This window comes from Sorghum bicolor, chloroplast (assembly GCF_000003195.3).
Source record: "Sorghum bicolor chloroplast, complete genome".
Lineage (NCBI taxonomy): Eukaryota > Viridiplantae > Streptophyta > Magnoliopsida > Poales > Poaceae > Sorghum > Sorghum bicolor.
In genome coordinates this window covers 22,048-39,834 of record NC_008602.1, presented here as the reverse complement: position 1 = coordinate 39,834, position 17,787 = coordinate 22,048, and the positions used below count along the sequence as shown (strand labels likewise).

Here is a 17,787-nt window from a genome sequence, read left to right as displayed (position 1 = left end):
GGAGGATCCGCCTTTTTAGATTTTTTCTATTTATTTTTCTATCTAGGATTAGAACCATATACTTGGTAATAATAGGAACGGCACATTATGGCAAAAAAAAGTTTGATTCAGAGGGAGAAGAAGCGGCATAAATTAGAACAAAAATATCATTTGATTCGTCGATCCTCAAAAAAAAAGATAAGAAGCAAAGTTTCCCCTTTGAGTTTGAGCGAAAAAACAAAAATGCAAGAAAAATTGCAATCCCTACCACGTAATAGTGCACCTACACGCCTTCATCGACGTTGTTTTTTAACCGGAAGACCTAGAGCTAACTATCGAGACTTTGGGCTATCCGGACACATACTTCGAGAAATGGTTTATGCATGTTTGTTACCGGGTGCAACAAGATCCAGTTGGTAAGGATAAAATACCCTTTCTTTCATATTTGTATGGTTTTCTCGAATTGATGATCGTAGAAGAGCCCTCTTTACCATTCTGTATAAGTGGACTATTCTATTTGTATAGATATGGTAGAGAGGCCTATCCAACCCCCTTTTATCCACCAGTTCCCCGCTAAGAAGGTAGAGCAGTTTGGTAGCTCACAAAGCTCATAAGCTTGGGGTTACGGGTTCGATACTGACTACCTGCTCCATATTCCTTCTTTATGATATATGTATCATCCATTTGTATATGGTATATGGATTTGTTTTTCTTTCCTAAAAGAGTTTCGGTCTAACAGTTTTTTATTATTTCTCTTGTTCCGAGAAATAATAATAATAAAGAAAGAGTAAAATACGAAAGAGAAGCGTCCATTGTCTAATGGATAGGACAGAGGTCTTCTAAACCTTTGGTATAGGTTCAAATCCTATTGGACGCAATCTTTTTTCTATCTATTCTTTAAATAACTAAACTAAAAACTAAAAAAAAATTTGCATGATTCAAACGAAAAATCTTTCTCAACGATTCCTCTTCTACTAACACAAGTTATACTAATAAGAGTAGACATGCTATATTTATGTTTGTTCCTGAAGGGAAAACCGTTCAAGCTGTTCCTGAATAGCTTCCTTCAAAAGGGTTTCTGCTTGCTCGGTGAATGTCTTACTAGAAGATATAATTTCTTGGAATTGAGGTTTAGTATCTTTTAGGTGTTTACGTAACTCATCCAGAAATTTCTTTACCTGTTCAATTTCTAACGAATCAAGATATCCTCTCGTTCCGGTATAAATAGTAGCTACCTGCTCTTCCACTGGGAGAGGGTTTGATTGGGATTGTTTAAGCAATTCCCGTAATCGTCGACCCCTTGCCAATTGATTCTGACTTGTTTTATCCAGAGCAGAGGCGAATTGTGCAAAGGCTTGTAATTCTGCGAATTGAGCTAGTTCCAATTTTGATTTGCCAGCTACTTGTTTCATGGCTTTAATTTGAGCTGCGGATCCCACTCTGGAAACTGAAATACCCACATTAATAGCAGGTCGAATTCCGGCATTGAATAGATCCGCGGATAAGAATATTTGTCCATCTGTAATTGAGATTACATTAGTAGGAATATAGGCGGAAACGTCTCCAGATTGAGTCTCCACTATTGGTAAAGCGGTCATACTCCCTTCGCCTAAAAGAGAATTTAATTTAGCGGCTCTTTCTAAAAGGCGTGAATGCAAATAAAAAACATCCCCTGGATAAGCTTCGCGGCCGGGAGGTCTTCTTAATAGAAGGGACATTTGGCGATAAGCTTGTGCCTGTTTGGAGAGATCATCATAAATTATTAAAGTATGCCGTTCGCGGTACATAAAATATTCAGCCAGGGCTGCTCCCGTATAAGGAGCGAGATATTGTAATGTAGCGGGTGAATCCGCCATTTCAGCTACTACAATAGTGTATTCCATGGCCCCCTCTTCGTGGAAAGTTGTTACTACTTGAGCCACGGAGGATGCTCTTTGACCGATAGCTACATAAACACATATTACATCTTGCCCTTTTTGATTGAGAATTGTATCTGTGGCTACTGCTGTTTTGCCAGTCTGTCTGTCCCCAATAATTAACTCTCGCTGACCGCGCCCTATGGGGATCATCGAATCGATAGCAATAAGCCCTGTTTGAAGGGGTTCATATACGGAACGCCTAGAAATTATACCCGGAGCAGGAGATTCAATTAAGCGAGATTCTGAAGCGACAATTTCGCCTCTCCCATCAATAGGTTTAGCGAGAGCATTTATAACACGACCCAAGTAAGCCTCGCTCACGGGTATCTGAGCAATTCTTCCTGTTGCTTTTACAAAACTTCCCTCTTGTATCATCAACCCATCGCCCATTAATACAATCCCAACATTTTTGGATTCCAAATTCAGAGCAATACCTCTCGTCCCTTCTGCAAATTCGACTAATTCACCTGACATTATTTCACCAAGACCTATAATACGAGCAATCCCATCCCCCACTTGCACTACGCGACCGATATTCTCAATCCCTACTTTCCTATTATATTGTTCAATACGTTCGCGGAGAATTTTATTAATTTCGTCGACTCGAAGGGTTGCCATTAGTGTTTCTTTAATTTTTTGGAAGCAAGGGAAAAATAATGCCTAAATTCTAAACAAAAGTAGAAGTTCAAAACCTAATAAATTTAATTATCTCTTCCATTCTATGGCCCCGAGAATGCCAATATTAGCACGAATCGTACGGAAATGTAACTCGGTATTCAAACAACTATTCAGAGTTCCTAGAGCTCCTTGTACAGCTTGTTGGAAAACCCGTTGTCGGACCTGATTCATCGCCCTTTGTTTTTCATAAAAAAGGGTTTCGTTTTTAGACTTTTCTAATTGTTCCAAACTAATAGAAGTAGCATTAATCAAATTTTCTTTTTCTCGTTCTATTTCAGAGTATCCATTCATTCGATACTCATCTGCTTCTAGTTCGACTTTCTGTAATCGAATACGAGCTTTTTCGAGTTGTTCAAGGGTCCCTCTACGCAATTCTTCCGAATTTCGAATAGTACTTAAGATCCTCTGTTTTCGATTATCTAATAAATCTTTTAATGAAAGTAGATTATCTTGCTATTAAGTTTACAATTTTTATGATCTCTTCCCGAACCAAACATGAATCTTTCGATTCATTTGGCTCTCCCGCTCCTTTTTTTTCTTTTTTGTTATGTATTATGGCTATTTCCATATCTTTTTTTTATGTAATGAGCCTATCCTCTATCCTCTCTTTTCTGTTTGTATTTCTATATACCCAAACTTATATAAGACTAGATGAATATTAAGAGGACTCTTCCAACTAGATAAAAATCTATCATGGTCAGCAAAGTTGTTTCTTTATTTGTGTTTGCTCTGTTAGTTAATAATTTCAATTTCATTAAGAAAAACAAACTAAATAAATGGAAAATAAAAATTGATAGAATTCCTTTTATTTTTTCTTCAAATCCAAAAAATTTCTCTTTTTTTTTATACATAGGTCGTCGATTTGGCATTGGAAAAAGGACTGCGTGCCCTTCTAGTAAATAGTTCAAACTATTTTATCGATATGAGTGTTCTATATCAGATAAATTCTACACTAGCTATTTCCCGTTTAAAGCATTTCGAGACTAATACTAATACTAATGTAGTTGTAGAAAGAGTACCCCTTTTTGCCCGGACTTCAAGCAGTTTAGCTTTAACCGTGTTAATGGTCTCACATTATTGGTCTATAGAGAATCAAAGTAAATTTACCAATGAATCTCGAAATGCTATGGTTCTTCCATATGATTTCTGAAGTTATTCAGAAGTAATTCGTCGAGATCGTGCACCTTTTCTTATTTATCAAAAAAAAATACTAAAAATATTCTAAAGTGCAGCCGGATAGATCCAATCTATTCTTGAAATAGACAACTCGCACACACTCCCTTTCCAAAAAAAATCAATACACCAACCACTACAGTTAGATTTATTAGATTTGTTGCTAAAATATCGGTATTAAGCCCGAAACTCCCAGCGAATGGCCAGTGAGCTAAAAAAACGAAAGAATGGGTTACATTTTTCATATGCTCTCCTCTTATAGATAGGACGAACAAAGAAGAAAGTTTTTCGATCACTTACTTCGCTCGTCCTTTTTTGATCGGTTTTTTTAATGCAATTTTTTTAATGCAAATGGATTCAATCTAATAATTTCTTTTAGATTAAATCTTAGGTCTCGTTTGACCTGTGAAAGATCTCCTTTGTTGAAATGTTCCCAAAATTCCTAAAATAAAAGGAAAAATACTTTCCACTGTCCTAAACTAAGGACGGGAAGGAAGAGGGCGAGCATATCCTCTAAATTGATCATGCTCAAATCAGCCCTTCTTGGGGTTCCTAGGGTATTGTCTGTCCCGATAAATACAAAATTTCCGGAATAATATAAAAAATAAATAATATTATAAATAGGAGTAAAGTATTGATATACTTAGAATTACATAAGCAAATACCAATGTACTAAAAAAAGAAAAAAGTATCTAATCTAAAGGACTCATTTTCTTTTTTAGGATTAAACAAAAGGGTTCGCAAATAAAAGCGCTAGTGCCACAACCAGTCCATAAATTGTTAAAGCTTCCATAAAAGCTAGACTAAGCAATAAAGTACCTCTTATTTTACCTTCTGCTTCTGGCTGTCTCGCAATACCTTCTACAGCTTGTCCTGCAGCAGTACCTTGACCAACTCCGGGCCCAATAGAAGCAAGCCCTACGGCCAATCCAGCAGCAATAACGGAAGCAGCAGCAATTAGTGGATTCATGGTGAGTTCCTCGTGTCAAAAAAAAAAGAAATGGTTAAGGATACAATCAACCAAGAAATTATTACTTCCAACTTCTAAGCTCTATCGGGTAGAAGTAACTAATAAGTACAAATAAATGATAATCGAAATCGTTCGAATTACTTCGAGATCTCGTTTTTAGTTTCTAATCATTAGAGGTTTGTGTAAATCCATATGATTCTCATTATTCTATTTCTCTTTCTTTTCAACCAATCACTCTTTTATTCCATCCTTTTTTTTACTCTGAAGAACCCCTATTGAAATCGAACTAATCCAAATCCAATAGGAATCAAATCAAGATATACAATTGATAACAATATGCTGCATAGAACTTGATATGGAATCCAGTTCCATATAGAAGGGAATTCTATATATCGGATTAGATAATGAATCTAACTTAGGAATAAAAAAAATCCCATATACATTTGTTTCTTCTATTTTGTTTGCGTATTTTCTCATTTTCTATTGAATCCGATTCTAAAATCATTCCTTAGAAAGCCACACAAAAGATGACTGTCTTATAGGCATTAAGGATATAGATCTAACCAGATTCCGCCCCCCTGAATGCATATATATTTTACCTCTTCCATAATATAGTCTATTCTCTCTCCTACAACTCTAGGTTGTATATTCATACGCCTTTCGAACTATTTAGTTTTCCAACCAAGAGGATTATCCGGAATCATGCATGAATTGGGCTAAGCTAAAAAAAAAGACTATTTCAAAAACTAGTTAATTCAATGATGACCTTCCATGGATTCACCTATATAGGCTGCGGCTAACGTTGCAAAAATAAGAGCTTGAATACCGCTTGTAAATAATCCAAGAAACATGACCGGTATAGGGACTACTAAGGGGACTAAAGAAACAAGAACAACAACGACTAATTCATCCGCCAATATATTTCCGAAAAGTCGAAAACTAAGTGATAACGGTTTTGTGAAATCTTCTAGGATGTTAATAGGTAAAAGGATTGGGGTTGGTTTAATATATTTTTCGAAATAACTCAATCCTTTTTTGCTAAGACCCGCATAAAAATATGCCGCTGATGTTAGTAAAGCTAAAGCAACAGTAGTATTTATATCATTCGTGGGCGCTGCTAATTCCCCATGGGGTAACTCTATAATTTTCCAAGGTAAAAGAGCGCCTGACCAATTCGAAACAAAAATAAAAAGGAACATAGTTCCAATAAAGGGAACCCAGGGACCATATTCTTCTCCAATCTGAGTTTTGCTCAAGTCTCGAATAAACTCAAGGACATATTCGAAGAAATTCTGACCATCGGTCGGGATGGTTTGTGGATTCCGAACAGCTATGATAACTGAACCTAGCAAAATAGTAATTACGAACCAAGAAGTGATGAGTACTTGGGCATGAATTTGGAAACCCCCTATTTGCCAATAGAAGTGTTGGCCTACTTCTACACCCGATATATCATATAACCCCTTGAGTGTTTTAATGGAACATGGTGTAATATTCATATTGTCCTCTGATAAAAATTGAACTTCAAAAAAGGAATTCTTTTGATTCAAGCATCTCTTTCTCAACTCAGCAACTTGAAGTATTAATCTTATATTTAATATACCAAGAAATCACATCAGATCATAATATATATCAATACCCTCTAATATATATCAATATTCCCCTTCTTTTATCTATGCAAAACAAAAAATAATAGTAATTAATCCTATAAATCTACGCAGTTGCTCAAGAATTAACTATTCTTCTTAATCAACGATTTCTTATATAGAGAGAACGGCCCTCAGAAATTGCAAATACTAATTTGTTAAGAATTAATCGAATTGAAGTCATAGTGTCATCGTTGGCAGGAATCGATATATTCGCAAGATCTGGGTCACAATTTGTATCGACTAAAGAAATAGTAGGAATCCCCAAAATGGCACATTCCCGAAGAGCTATATACTCTTTTTGCTGATCAAGGACGATCACAATGTCAGGCAACCTCGTCATATATTTGATCCCGCCGAGATATCTTTGCAAGGTAGATAATTTTCTCTTTAAGATTGCCGCATCTCTTTTTGGGAGATGGTGGAATTTTCCCATTTTTTCTTCTGCTCTTAAGTCTCTAAATTGAGAAAGTCTAGTTTTGGTAATCGACCAATTCGTTAACATACCGCTGAACCACTTTTTATTAACATAATGACAACGAGACCTTATTGCAGCTGATGCTACTAAATCCGCTGCTCTTTTTTTGGTACCAACAATTAAGAAGCTTTTTCCCTGACTTGCTGCATCAAAAACTAAATCACAAGCTTCTGATAAAAAACGAGCTGTTCTAGCAAGATTTGTAATATGAGTACCTTTACGCTTTGCCGAGATGTAAGGGGCCATTTTGGGATTCCATTTCTTAATACCATGACCAAAATGAACTCCCGCTTCTATCATCTCTTTCAAATTGATGTTCCAATATCTTCTTGTCATTTTTTCCACACTTCCTTTTTATTTTTTCTTTTTTCGTCTTACCATTACGGAATTAATTTCTTTTTGAAGATTAAGAAAGAGCCGAAATAGCTTGAAATAAATAATAATTGTTCCGATGGAACCTTCTACTCATAATTGACCATTGATACACGGTATAAACATAGCCTTAATGAATTAACTGACTTCTTTTACTTATTCAAATACAATTCAAATACAATTCAAATTCAAATACAAAATCGAAAATCAGACCTGTTAGCATTCTAAGGTCAAAAGTATAGTTTAAATTTAAGTAAAAAAAAATTGCTTTATGTATACTTAAATCGTATAAATAGGGGTAAACGGGGTCTCTGATGTTTCATAGAAATTGTTTGTTACGTCAGAATCAGAAGAAACTAATTCTGTATGGAGAAACAAAATATCTCTCATTTCCGACGCGAATAGATTTTTTTTTTTAATTTCGAAATAAAGGTTCTTGTCTTGTGGGGAACGATGCACAAATTTTTGGAATCCGGTACCAACAGGTATAATCCCCCCCAGAACTACGTTTTCTTTCAGGCCTTTCAACCAATCAATACGACCTCGTAGGGCAGCTTTTGCTAAAACTCGAGCAGTTTCTTGAAAACTTGCTTCAGATATGAAACTTTGGGTATTCAGGGAAGCCCTTGTTATTCCCAATAAGATTGCCCGATAATAGATCGATTCATCTAAAGCCCGCCCTGCTCGTTCCGCTCGCAATAGTCCTATTAATTCCCCAGGTAAAAAAACATTAGACATTCCATCTTCGGAAACCCTTACTTTTGATGTTACTTGGCGTATAATAATCTCTATATGTCTATTATGGATCTGTACCCCTTGGGATCGATAAACCTTTTGGATCTTATTAACCAAAGAGATACGACTTTGGGCTATGGTTAGCTCAGCTCCAATCAAGAATCCCCAGGGAACCCCAAGAATTCTTGGTATACGTTCATTCCAATCCTCAATTCTCCTTTCGAGATTCGGCGATAGTGAATCAATTGAACGCGCTTCGAAGATTTGTTCTACTTTTGGAAGACCTTGCGTTATATCACTGGATCTCGATTTTTCATATATAAACGTAACTAACCTATCTCCTTTGTAAAGGATTTTTCCATAATGACCATGAACAGTTGCTCCTATAGTGGCCAAATAAGGCTTAGCTGCTCTTAGAACAAAGGAGTCCATATTAACAATGAAAATTTGACCAGATTTTTTTATGTGTGATTTAAATAGACATAAATTTTCACAAATAAATTGTCCAAGGTGAATTATTGCCAATGTCTCTTCCCATGAGTCATGATGGAGAAAGTGCCAATTCAAATGGAATGGCTCCAACATGATGTTACTGCCAAAATTCGAAATCCTTTGATTTTCGTCTATTAAAGAGTATTTAAGTCCTTGAAGTACTTGGAAGGTTTGTTTCAAATTGTCAAGGAACAAGTATTTTTTTAACAAGATCTGATTATGCGTTAATAAATAGTAAGATGAAGAAAAATTCGATATACTAGGTACAATAACGCCTAAGAGCCCAAAAACATCTCGAATAGGAATTCTAGGATTCGATTCTTTTACCGCATTGGGATATTTCGAATTCTTGAATAAACCAATTCGAGAACAGTTGGATGCCAACAAAATCATCAAAGATGGATATTCTTTATTTCGATTCAACAAGGTGCCAATAACTTCTTGATGTTGGCTAAGTGATTGAATCTTCGCCTTGGAATAAAAGGAATTGGTATTGTTGCGATCTAACCTATTATTGGGAATCAGTCCTACACTTGTCCTATCATACCTTCTTCGTGTATACGAAATAGTAGACTTGACTAACTCAATTCTTAGGAAATCGCGAATTAGATCGTTTGTTCTTACCTCAACAAGAGAAGCACGAGCCCCCTCTTTTACTTCTTGTTCCCAATTCACTACTAAGCAAGTTCGAACGAATTGACTATTCGTGTGATAAATTCTTTGAGTTAACTTGCTATTTTCATGAGAAATAAAATTGACAAGTCGAAGTTGGAGATTATCCTCTTCTTGCAGGAGATCCTGCGGGAAAAGTGTTGCTAAATTTCTCCCTTCGTCCATTTCATATGAGACTGCAGGTCGAACCGAAACAAAATACTTTTCCTTGCTTTTGAGAATTTTTTTCCGTTGAACATAAACCCAATTTTTCCTTTTTTTTGATTCCTTAGAATCTTTTTTTTCTCTTTCTGGGGGTATCAAACTGCCACCTAATATCTTATCCGCCTCTTCAGGAAAATGAATATCTCCGGAAAAGATTTTGAGTTCTGTATGGCTTTTTTTTCTCTTCACTCGGACCAATCCACCTAGTCGACTTCTTGTATTTTTTGTGAGTTGTGTATCGACTCCAATAATACTATTGTCAAGTACCTTTAGGGATGAGGATCTCGGCAAGATATGCAGTTCTTGAAGAATGAAAAAAAACCGATCTACTTCTTTTTGGTATTTTAGACTAAATTCTTTTGTTCCTCGATGCTCAATAAAACCCTCTTTTTTTAAGATAGAATCTTCCTCCGGGCTCCCATATTCGTCTTCTGAGTCTTCCTCTGAGTCTTCCTCTGAGTCTTCTTCTAAAGTCCCATATTCCTTCTCTGAGCCATCTTCAGAGCTCCCATATTCTTCTTCTGAGTCTTCCTCTAGGATTTCATATTCGCCCTCTCCCTCTCGGGTCCTATATTTGTTCTCTAGGCTCCCATATTCTTCCTCTGAGTCTTTCTCTAGAGTCCTATATTCGTCCTCTAGGATCCCATACTCATCTTCTAGGGTTTCATATTCGTCCTCTAGAGTCCTATATTCGTCTTCTAGGATTTCATATTCGCCCTCTCCCTCTCGGGTCCTATATTTGTTCTCTGGGCTCTCATATTCGTCTTCTGAGTCTTCCTCTCGAGTCCTATACTCTTCCTCTCGGGTCCGATATTCTTCCTCTAGGGTCCTATATCTAAATTTAACAATTCCTGAACCCCTTTTATCTTTTCTGTATCGTGGATCGTCAAAATAAGCAAAAATAGTATTTCTACGTAAAACACCCATAAAGGGTATTTCCATTGAAATACCCAAACAGGATATTCGCTCTTTTTCTTGTTCTTGATGATATTGTAATGGAACGGCAAACCTATTTCTTCGCTTTTTCGCCAACAAATCCGAATTATCTTGAAGAATAGAAGGATAGAAACAATTCCAATGACCGTTGGACACGATTCGATCTGGCGTTAAATAATCAAGAATTTCCCTATCTTTTTTACCAAAAGTATCCAACAGTCTATGGCTTACTTGATCATTAGCCATTGAGAAGTCAAAGATATATCTTCCATCAACAGAAAAAGAATAAGTATTCATTTGATCTTGATCCTTGTGCAGTGAAAAAGATGCTATACTGGATCTGCACATACTTACTGACAATATCCATAAATGGCTTGTTTTTGGTAATCGACGAAGATTACCATATTGATATTCGGGCGCATGGTAAACATCAGTACTCCAGTGCATTTCCCCGTCTGATTCGGAATAAATATGCTTTTGTACCTTTTCTTTAAAATGCAAAGTGGACGTTCCGGCACGAATCTCCGCAATTACTTGTTCAGATTCTACATATTGATCATTTTGCACTAGAATCAAGCTTTTTAACGGAATATTCACACTATGTAGAATATCCTGACTCTGAATAGTTACATGCAAGTCTATATAGCATAGAAAAGCAGGCTGCCCATGACGGGTACGTGTGGGGTGAACCAAATCCTCATTGAATTGGATTTTTCCATTCGAGGGGGATCGTATAAGGTCGGCAGTACCCCCTGTGAATACTCCACCAGTATGAAAAGTTCTTAATGTTAGTTGAGTCCCTGGCTCCCCAATTGATTGACCCGCAATAATACCTACAGCTTCCCCCAATTCGACCAGATCCCCATGAGTGGGACTCCGCCCATAACATAATTGACAGATCCAAGATGTGCTCCGGCAAGTAAAGGGGGTTCTAATATATATTGGTTGTGCTCGAAACGGTTGTGCTCGAAAGGCAGTTATGAATCGATTGACTAATCCAATTCCAATATCTTGATTTCGAGAAGCAATGCATCGTGAACCAATATATATATCGTCTGCTAATACACGACCAATTAGTGTTTGGACAAAAAGTTTTTCCGTCATCCCATTTTGAGGACTCACAGAAATACCTTGGATAGTACCACAATCTCTTCTACGCACAATAATATGTTGAACTACTTCAACAAGTCTACGTGTAAGATAGCCAGCATCCGCTGTTCGTACAGCAGTATCTACAACCCCTTTTCGGGCTCCGTAGCAGGAAATTATATATTCTGTCAAAGAAAGTCCCTCGCGTAAATTGCTTTGAATAGGTAAATCAATCATTTGTCCTTGAGGATCCGCCATTAACCCTCTCATACCTACTAATTGGTGTACCTGAGATGCATTTCCTCTGGCTCCTGAAAAAGACATTAGATAGACTGGATTAGAAGGATCCGTTATTCGAAAATTCGAATTCATTTCTTGTTTCAAATATTCACTTGTAGCATACCATATCTCAACGGATTGGCGTAATTTTTCTACCGCGTGTACAGCTCCATAATAATAGTGTTTCTCCAAAAGAAAACTCTGTTGTTCCGCGTCTTGGACTAACCATCCTTTAGAGGGTATTGTTAAAAGATCCTCGATTCCTAAAGAAATCGATGTAGTAGTGGCTTGATGGAAGCCCAGAGTCTTTATTTGATCCAGTATATGGGAGGTATATCCCATTCCGAAATGATCTATTAATCTGCTAATAAGCCGTTTCATAGCAGTTCCGTCTATCTCTTTATTATGAAAGACCAGGTTGGCCCGTTCTGCCATACATAAGTACCCCCTTTTTTGGCTGAGTAGGATTCGACAATTGCTGAGTAGGATTCGACAATGGGCCTGAGTCAGTGATTCGAAAACTTTATTTACTCCCTTTCCTCAATCTCAATCTGGATTTGCGCGGCAAAAAAGATGGTACTAGCGAAATCGGAATGCCCCCCGAAAGGGGCATCGCCGAATTTCACTTCCTTGTTTAGATAGTGTATGAATAGGCCCGACTAAATCCTTGTATGGCTTCCTCTATTTCTCTATAAAAAGAAATATGACCAAGAGTGGTTCGAATGTATATAGAACGGATTTCTTTTTTTCTATTTCCCACTACTAGATAGTGGGCATAAATCTCATGATAAGTCCCAAAAGATTCATATTGAACTTCAATCGGAACTTCTCTTGACCCAACGATGCGTTGATCTAGTTTCCATCGGAGCCACAAGGGACTGTTTAAACCGATTCGTTTCTGTCTATAAGCTCCCAGTGCATCATAGGAACTAGAAAAATGGGGTTCTTTATCTTTCGTATACTTATAATAATTGTTATTATTGTAGTTGATTTTTTTATTTGGAGAGTTTCCGCAACTATTATATCTATTTGCACAAATACCTCGACGGTTTCCAATCGTTAATACATAAAGTCCGATAAGCATGTCTTGGGTTGGCACGCAAATAGGATCTCCAATAGCGGGAGACAGGAGATTCATATGAGAAAACATAAGTAAACGGGCTTCCGCCTGAGCTTCCAAGGATAAAGGTAGGTGAACAGCCATTTGATCCCCATCAAAGTCCGCATTGAAACCCTTACACACTAATGGATGTAAACAAATAGTACGTCCCTCTACTAAAGTGGGTTGGAAGGCCTGTATGCCTAATCTATGCAGGGTAGGTGCTCTGTTCAACAGTACAGGATGTCCCCGCATAACTTCTTGAAGTATTTCCCATACAATGGGTTCCTTTTCCCAAATTTTCCTTTTAGCAATCCTGACATTAGAAGTAGCACGTTTCGTGATTAAATCGCGAATTACAAATAGCTGAAAAAGCTTTATTGCTATCTCTAGAGGTAATCCACATTGATGTAATGAAAGCGAAGGACCCACAACAATGACAGAACGCCCCGAGTAATCGACCCGTTTCCCAAGCAGAGTCTCGCGAAACCTCCCCTCTTTACCCTCAATTACATCTGAAAGTGATTTGTATACTTTATTGTGACCATCCCTCATCGGTTGCCCGCGGGACCCACTATCAAGAAGTGTATCCACGGCTTCTTGTACCAATTTTTCCTGGCACATTACTAAATCTGCTGGTGCTAATTCACTTCTTTTTAATAGATAGGCAAGGTTGTTGTTCCGGCGGATAACTCTCTTATAAAGTTCATTAATATCTGAAGTCACTACTTTATCCCCAGATCTATAAACAATGGGTCTCAATTCGGGAGGAAGAACCGGTAATAAGCACAAAACCATCCATTCTGGTTCTACATTTGTTTGAATAAAATGTTTCGCCAATTGCATGCGTCTAATCAAAAAAACTTTTCTTATTCGTCTTTTTCTATCTTCCCATTCATCTCCACTATACCCCTCGTCTTCTAATTCCTTCCATTCAACCAAAGAATTCTCTATAATAATTCGCAAATCTAAATCCGCTAATTGTTCTCTAATAGCACCTGCTCCTGTTGCAATTTCCCGATTTCGAAATGTTGCAAAGCCTGGGGTAGAAAAAAAGGGAGAAATACTGTGGTTACAGGATGAAATTTCATCCTCGAATAAACCCCGTAATCGTAAGAAAGTAGGTTTTTTAGCGCTGGGCCTAGCAAAAGAGAAATCACCATATACTAGGCCCTCCAATTTCTTAAGGGGTTTATCTAAAAGATTCGCAATATAACTAGGAAGACCTTTCAAATACCACACATGAGTCACTGGACATGCTAGTTTGATGTATCCCATTTGATATCTTCGTATCCGAGAATCAACAAATTCTACCCCGCATTTTTGACAAAATCTTTCGTCTTCGTTTTCAGCTACGCTCGCTCGAGAGTTTCCACAAGCACAAATTCCGCTTTTTATGGGTCCAAAGATTCTTTCGCAAAACAATCCATCTTTTTCTGGTTTATCGGTTTTATAATGAAAAGTGGAGGGCCTTGTGACTTCGCCAACGACTTCCCCATTAGGTAGGATTTTTTTAGCCCAAGCCTTTATTTGTTGAGGGGAAACGAGTCCAATTTGAAGTTGTTTATGTTTATATTGGTCAATCATAAAATAGAAATAAGAAAAAAATTTATATTTATTCCGATCAAACATCCTCCCTATTAACCCGGAAGTTCTTCTCAGATACAAGGAAATGGTTCAGTTCTAGAGCCAAAGATCGTAGTTCTCGAACGAGCACTCGAAAAGATTCTGGCGGATCCTCGTGATTAGGCACTCTTTTTCCCCAGATCGTAGCATTAAGTATTTCTTGGCGAGCTATAAGATGATCAGATTTATAAGTAAGTATCTCTTGTAAAATATGAGCAACACCAAATCCTTCTAAAGCCCAAACTTCCATTTCTCCTATTCGTTGTCCCCCTTGCTTGGCTCTTCCTCTAACGGGTTGTTGGGTAACAAGTGAGTAGGGCCCAGTAGAACGTCCATGAATTTTCTCATCAACTTGATGAATTAATTTTAAGATATAGGACTTCCCTATTAGAACAGGCTGTTCGAAGGGATCTCCTGTTCTTCCATCAAATATTCTGCTTTTTCCCGGGTACTCGGGTTCAAATACCCATGGATTTTTTGTTTGTTTACTGGCTTCATATAATTCCGAAAACACAAGTTTTCTTGAAGCCTCTTGCTCATATCTCTCATCAAAGGGTGCTATTCTATAATGTTTCTTTAGCAGATCCCCTGCTAATCCGAGCGAGCTTTCAAATATTTGTCCCACATTCATTCGTGAGGGTACTCCTAAGGGATTGAAGACCATATCAACAGGTGTTCCATCTTGCAAATAGGGCATATCTTGCCTAGGCAAAATTTTGGAAATGATCCCCTTATTCCCGTGTCTTCCGGCTACTTTATCCCCAACTTTGATTTCACGTTTCTGTAAAATATATACACGAACCATTATGTCAAAGGGGTCCCTCTGGATCCATTTCACATCGATAACGCGCCCTCTTCCACCTATAGGTAGTTTGAGAGAAGTTTCTTTTGAAGTGGATACCTCAAGACCAAAAATAGCCCGTAATAATCCAGCTTCCGCGATATACGACGATTCGCTCGCTATCTGAGGCGTTAATTTACCTACTAAAATATCGCCAGTTTCTACCCAGGATCCCAACCTCACAACTCCATTTCTGTCCAAATTGCGGAGTAAATGTTCTTCTAGATGTGGTATTTGTTTAGTGATTTTTTCAGCGGAGCCTTGGCTTGTCGTATCCGTCTGAATTTCATATTTTCGGATGTGAAAAGAAGTATAAATATCCTCATATACCAAACGTTCACTAATTAGTACTGCGTCTTCAAAATTGTAACCCTCCCAGGGCATATAAGCTACTAAAACGTTTTTTCCTAAAGCAAGTTCCCCGCCAACTGTAGCTGCTCCCTCCGCTAAAATTTGCCCTTTTTTAATGGATTTACCCCGCGGAACCCGAGGTTTTTGGTGCATACAAGTATTTTTGTTAGAGCGCCGATGGGCAACTAAAGGAATACTTATGGTCTTCCCACTACTTGATAAAAGGATCTTGTGACTATCACTAGAAATGATCTTTCCCTCGCGTTCGGCTATAACGGAAACCCTCGAATCTAGAGCTGTTTGTCGTTCCAATCCAGTTCCAACAATGCACTTCTCGGACCGAGAAAGTGGAACTGCTTGGCGCTGCATATTAGAACTCATTAAAGCCCGATTCGCATCATTATGCTCAATAAAAGGAATGAGAGAACCTCCAATAGAAAAATATTGGAAAGGAAAAATACTTCTAACATGAATCTGTTCCCATGCAATAGTCAGGAATTCTTGACGGTATCTAGCTGGAACAACCTGTTCTTCCTGAATACCCTGATTCAAGGACAAAGAATTTCCTGCTGCTATCATATAATATTCATCTCTATTTGGTGATAAATAAACTACCTGTCTCTCTTTTTTTTCTTTTGCTTTCTCAGATATTTCATAAAACGGACTCTCTATAGATCCCCACCAGTGATCAATTCTCGCATGAATAGCTAACGATCCGGTAAGTCCAACATTGATTCCTTCGGACGTGTCAATTGGACAAATACGCCCATAGTGACTCGGATGAATATCTCGGCTACGAAAACTTGCAGTTCTCCCCGTCAATCCTCCAGGACCCAAACAACTCACTTTTCGCCCATGAACCGTTTGTGTCAATGGATTGGTTTGATCAAAAACTTGAGCTAAGGGGTATGTGCCAAAAAAGGTCTCATAAGTAGTGATTAATAAAATCGAAGTTGAAGTTGGAGTTACCAAAGTTTGTGGAGTCGGTTTCGATTGACGTATGAATACTCTACGGATAGTTTTTTGAACCGCATGTTGTAAACGGCCAAGAGCCAGTCCGAATTGATCTTGTAACAGATCTGCAACCGAACGAATACGTTTATTTTTCAAGTGATTCATATCGTCATCGTCAAGTATACCCGTTCCAAATTTCATTCCAATCAAATGATCCGTAGCGGCCAATACATCTCGTGGTAACAAGAATGTATTGTTCTGAGGGATATCAAGATTCAGTCTCCGATTCATATTTCGTCGACCAACTCTTCCTAATTCACATTTTTGTTGAAAAAATTTCTTTTGTAATTCCTCGCATAAGGACTCCGAAAATACCAGGTCCCCACCTACACAAGCAAATTGTTGATAAAACTCCAAAATAGCTTTTTCTTTTGACTCAATCCTCTTCTTCTCCTTAGCATTCGGGAAAGACAAGAAAATTTCGGGGTAGGAAACATTATCTAAAATTTCTCTTAGATTCGAACCCATAGCTGATGATAGAACTAAAATAGATATCTTTTGTTTTCTACTCACGCGAGCCCATATCCTTTCTTTTTTATCAATTGCTAATTCCGACCTTCCTCCCCAATCTGATATTATAGTACCGGTGTATATAGAAATTCCCTTATGGTCTAATTCCGAGCGGTAGTAAATACCAGGACTTAGCAATATTTGATTGATCACAATTCGGTATATTCCATTTATTATAAAGGTTCCTAAGGAATTCATTATAGGAATGTTTCCAATAGAAATGGTTTGCTTTTGCACATCGAAACCAAAAATTAATCTCGCGGATACATATAATTCGGAAGAATAGGTGAGTGATTCATACACAGCATTCCTTTCTTTTATCGAGGGTTCTAGCAATTGATATCCTTTCGCAAATAATTGAAATGCAATTTCGTGATCTGGATCTTTAATTGTGGGAAACTTCTCAAGTTCTTCCGCCAATCCTTGATTAATGAATCTACAAAATCCCTCGAATTGGATCTGACTAAATCCGGGTATTGTGGACATTCCCTCATTTCCATTCCGGAGCATTTGAATCTTAAGTTTCCTATTTATAGAAGAAAAATTCCATTATCAGCTCACTCTTCATCAATCCCTACGGATCAATCTAGCAATCATGGAATCCATATTCTGTTTACTGAATCACATGAAATTCTAGGGAACTCCACATACGTATTTCATATATGTATTTCATACATATGAATAGAGACGATTTCGACGAAAGTTCGAATTTCGCAGGGGTCGA

The 17,787-nt window shown here is 37.6% G+C and overlaps 9 protein-coding genes and 2 non-coding genes across 11 annotated transcripts; 3 read left to right on the top strand and 8 right to left on the bottom strand. All coding sequences in view use genetic code 11, as the record gives it.

Moving 5' to 3' along the window:
• Positions 1-87: 87 nt before the first annotated feature.
• On the top strand, positions 88-399 carry rps14 (ribosomal protein S14). Its single transcript has one exon. The coding sequence runs from the start codon at positions 88-90 to the stop codon at positions 397-399; it is 312 nt and encodes a 103-aa protein (YP_899405.1).
• A 161-nt stretch (positions 400-560) lies between these two features.
• On the top strand, positions 561-614 carry trnfM-CAU. The gene has a single exon. It is a non-coding gene; the product is annotated as a tRNA-Met (tRNA).
• Positions 615-784: 170 nt separating this feature from the next.
• trnR-UCU lies at positions 785-856 on the top strand. Its single transcript has one exon. It is a non-coding gene; the product is annotated as a tRNA-Arg (tRNA).
• A 136-nt stretch (positions 857-992) lies between these two features.
• atpA (ATP synthase CF1 alpha subunit) lies at positions 993-2,516 on the bottom strand. Its single transcript has one exon. It carries the CDS (start codon positions 2,514-2,516, stop codon positions 993-995), a length of 1,524 nt encoding a protein of 507 aa, YP_899404.1.
• Positions 2,517-2,603: 87 nt separating this feature from the next.
• atpF (ATP synthase CF0 B subunit) lies at positions 2,604-3,994 on the bottom strand. Its single transcript has 2 exons — positions 3,851-3,994; positions 2,604-3,011 (listed from the first exon to the last, which is right to left on the bottom strand). The coding sequence occupies exons 1-2, from the start codon at positions 3,992-3,994 to the stop codon at positions 2,604-2,606; spliced, it is 552 nt and encodes a 183-aa protein (YP_899403.1).
• A 479-nt stretch (positions 3,995-4,473) lies between these two features.
• Positions 4,474-4,719, bottom strand: atpH (ATP synthase CF0 C subunit). The gene has a single exon. It carries the CDS (start codon positions 4,717-4,719, stop codon positions 4,474-4,476), a length of 246 nt encoding a protein of 81 aa, YP_899402.1.
• Positions 4,720-5,474: 755 nt separating this feature from the next.
• atpI (ATP synthase CF0 A subunit) lies at positions 5,475-6,218 on the bottom strand. Its single transcript has one exon. It carries the CDS (start codon positions 6,216-6,218, stop codon positions 5,475-5,477), a length of 744 nt encoding a protein of 247 aa, YP_899401.1.
• A 250-nt stretch (positions 6,219-6,468) lies between these two features.
• Positions 6,469-7,179, bottom strand: rps2 (ribosomal protein S2). The gene has a single exon. It carries the CDS (start codon positions 7,177-7,179, stop codon positions 6,469-6,471), a length of 711 nt encoding a protein of 236 aa, YP_899400.1.
• Positions 7,180-7,494: 315 nt separating this feature from the next.
• Positions 7,495-12,057, bottom strand: rpoC2 (RNA polymerase beta'' subunit). Its single transcript has one exon. It carries the CDS (start codon positions 12,055-12,057, stop codon positions 7,495-7,497), a length of 4,563 nt encoding a protein of 1,520 aa, YP_899399.1.
• A 199-nt stretch (positions 12,058-12,256) lies between these two features.
• rpoC1 (RNA polymerase beta' subunit) lies at positions 12,257-14,308 on the bottom strand. Its single transcript has one exon. It carries the CDS (start codon positions 14,306-14,308, stop codon positions 12,257-12,259), a length of 2,052 nt encoding a protein of 683 aa, YP_899398.1.
• Positions 14,309-14,345: 37 nt separating this feature from the next.
• On the bottom strand, positions 14,346-17,573 carry rpoB (RNA polymerase beta subunit). The gene has a single exon. It carries the CDS (start codon positions 17,571-17,573, stop codon positions 14,346-14,348), a length of 3,228 nt encoding a protein of 1,075 aa, YP_899397.1.
• Positions 17,574-17,787: the final 214 nt, after the last annotated feature.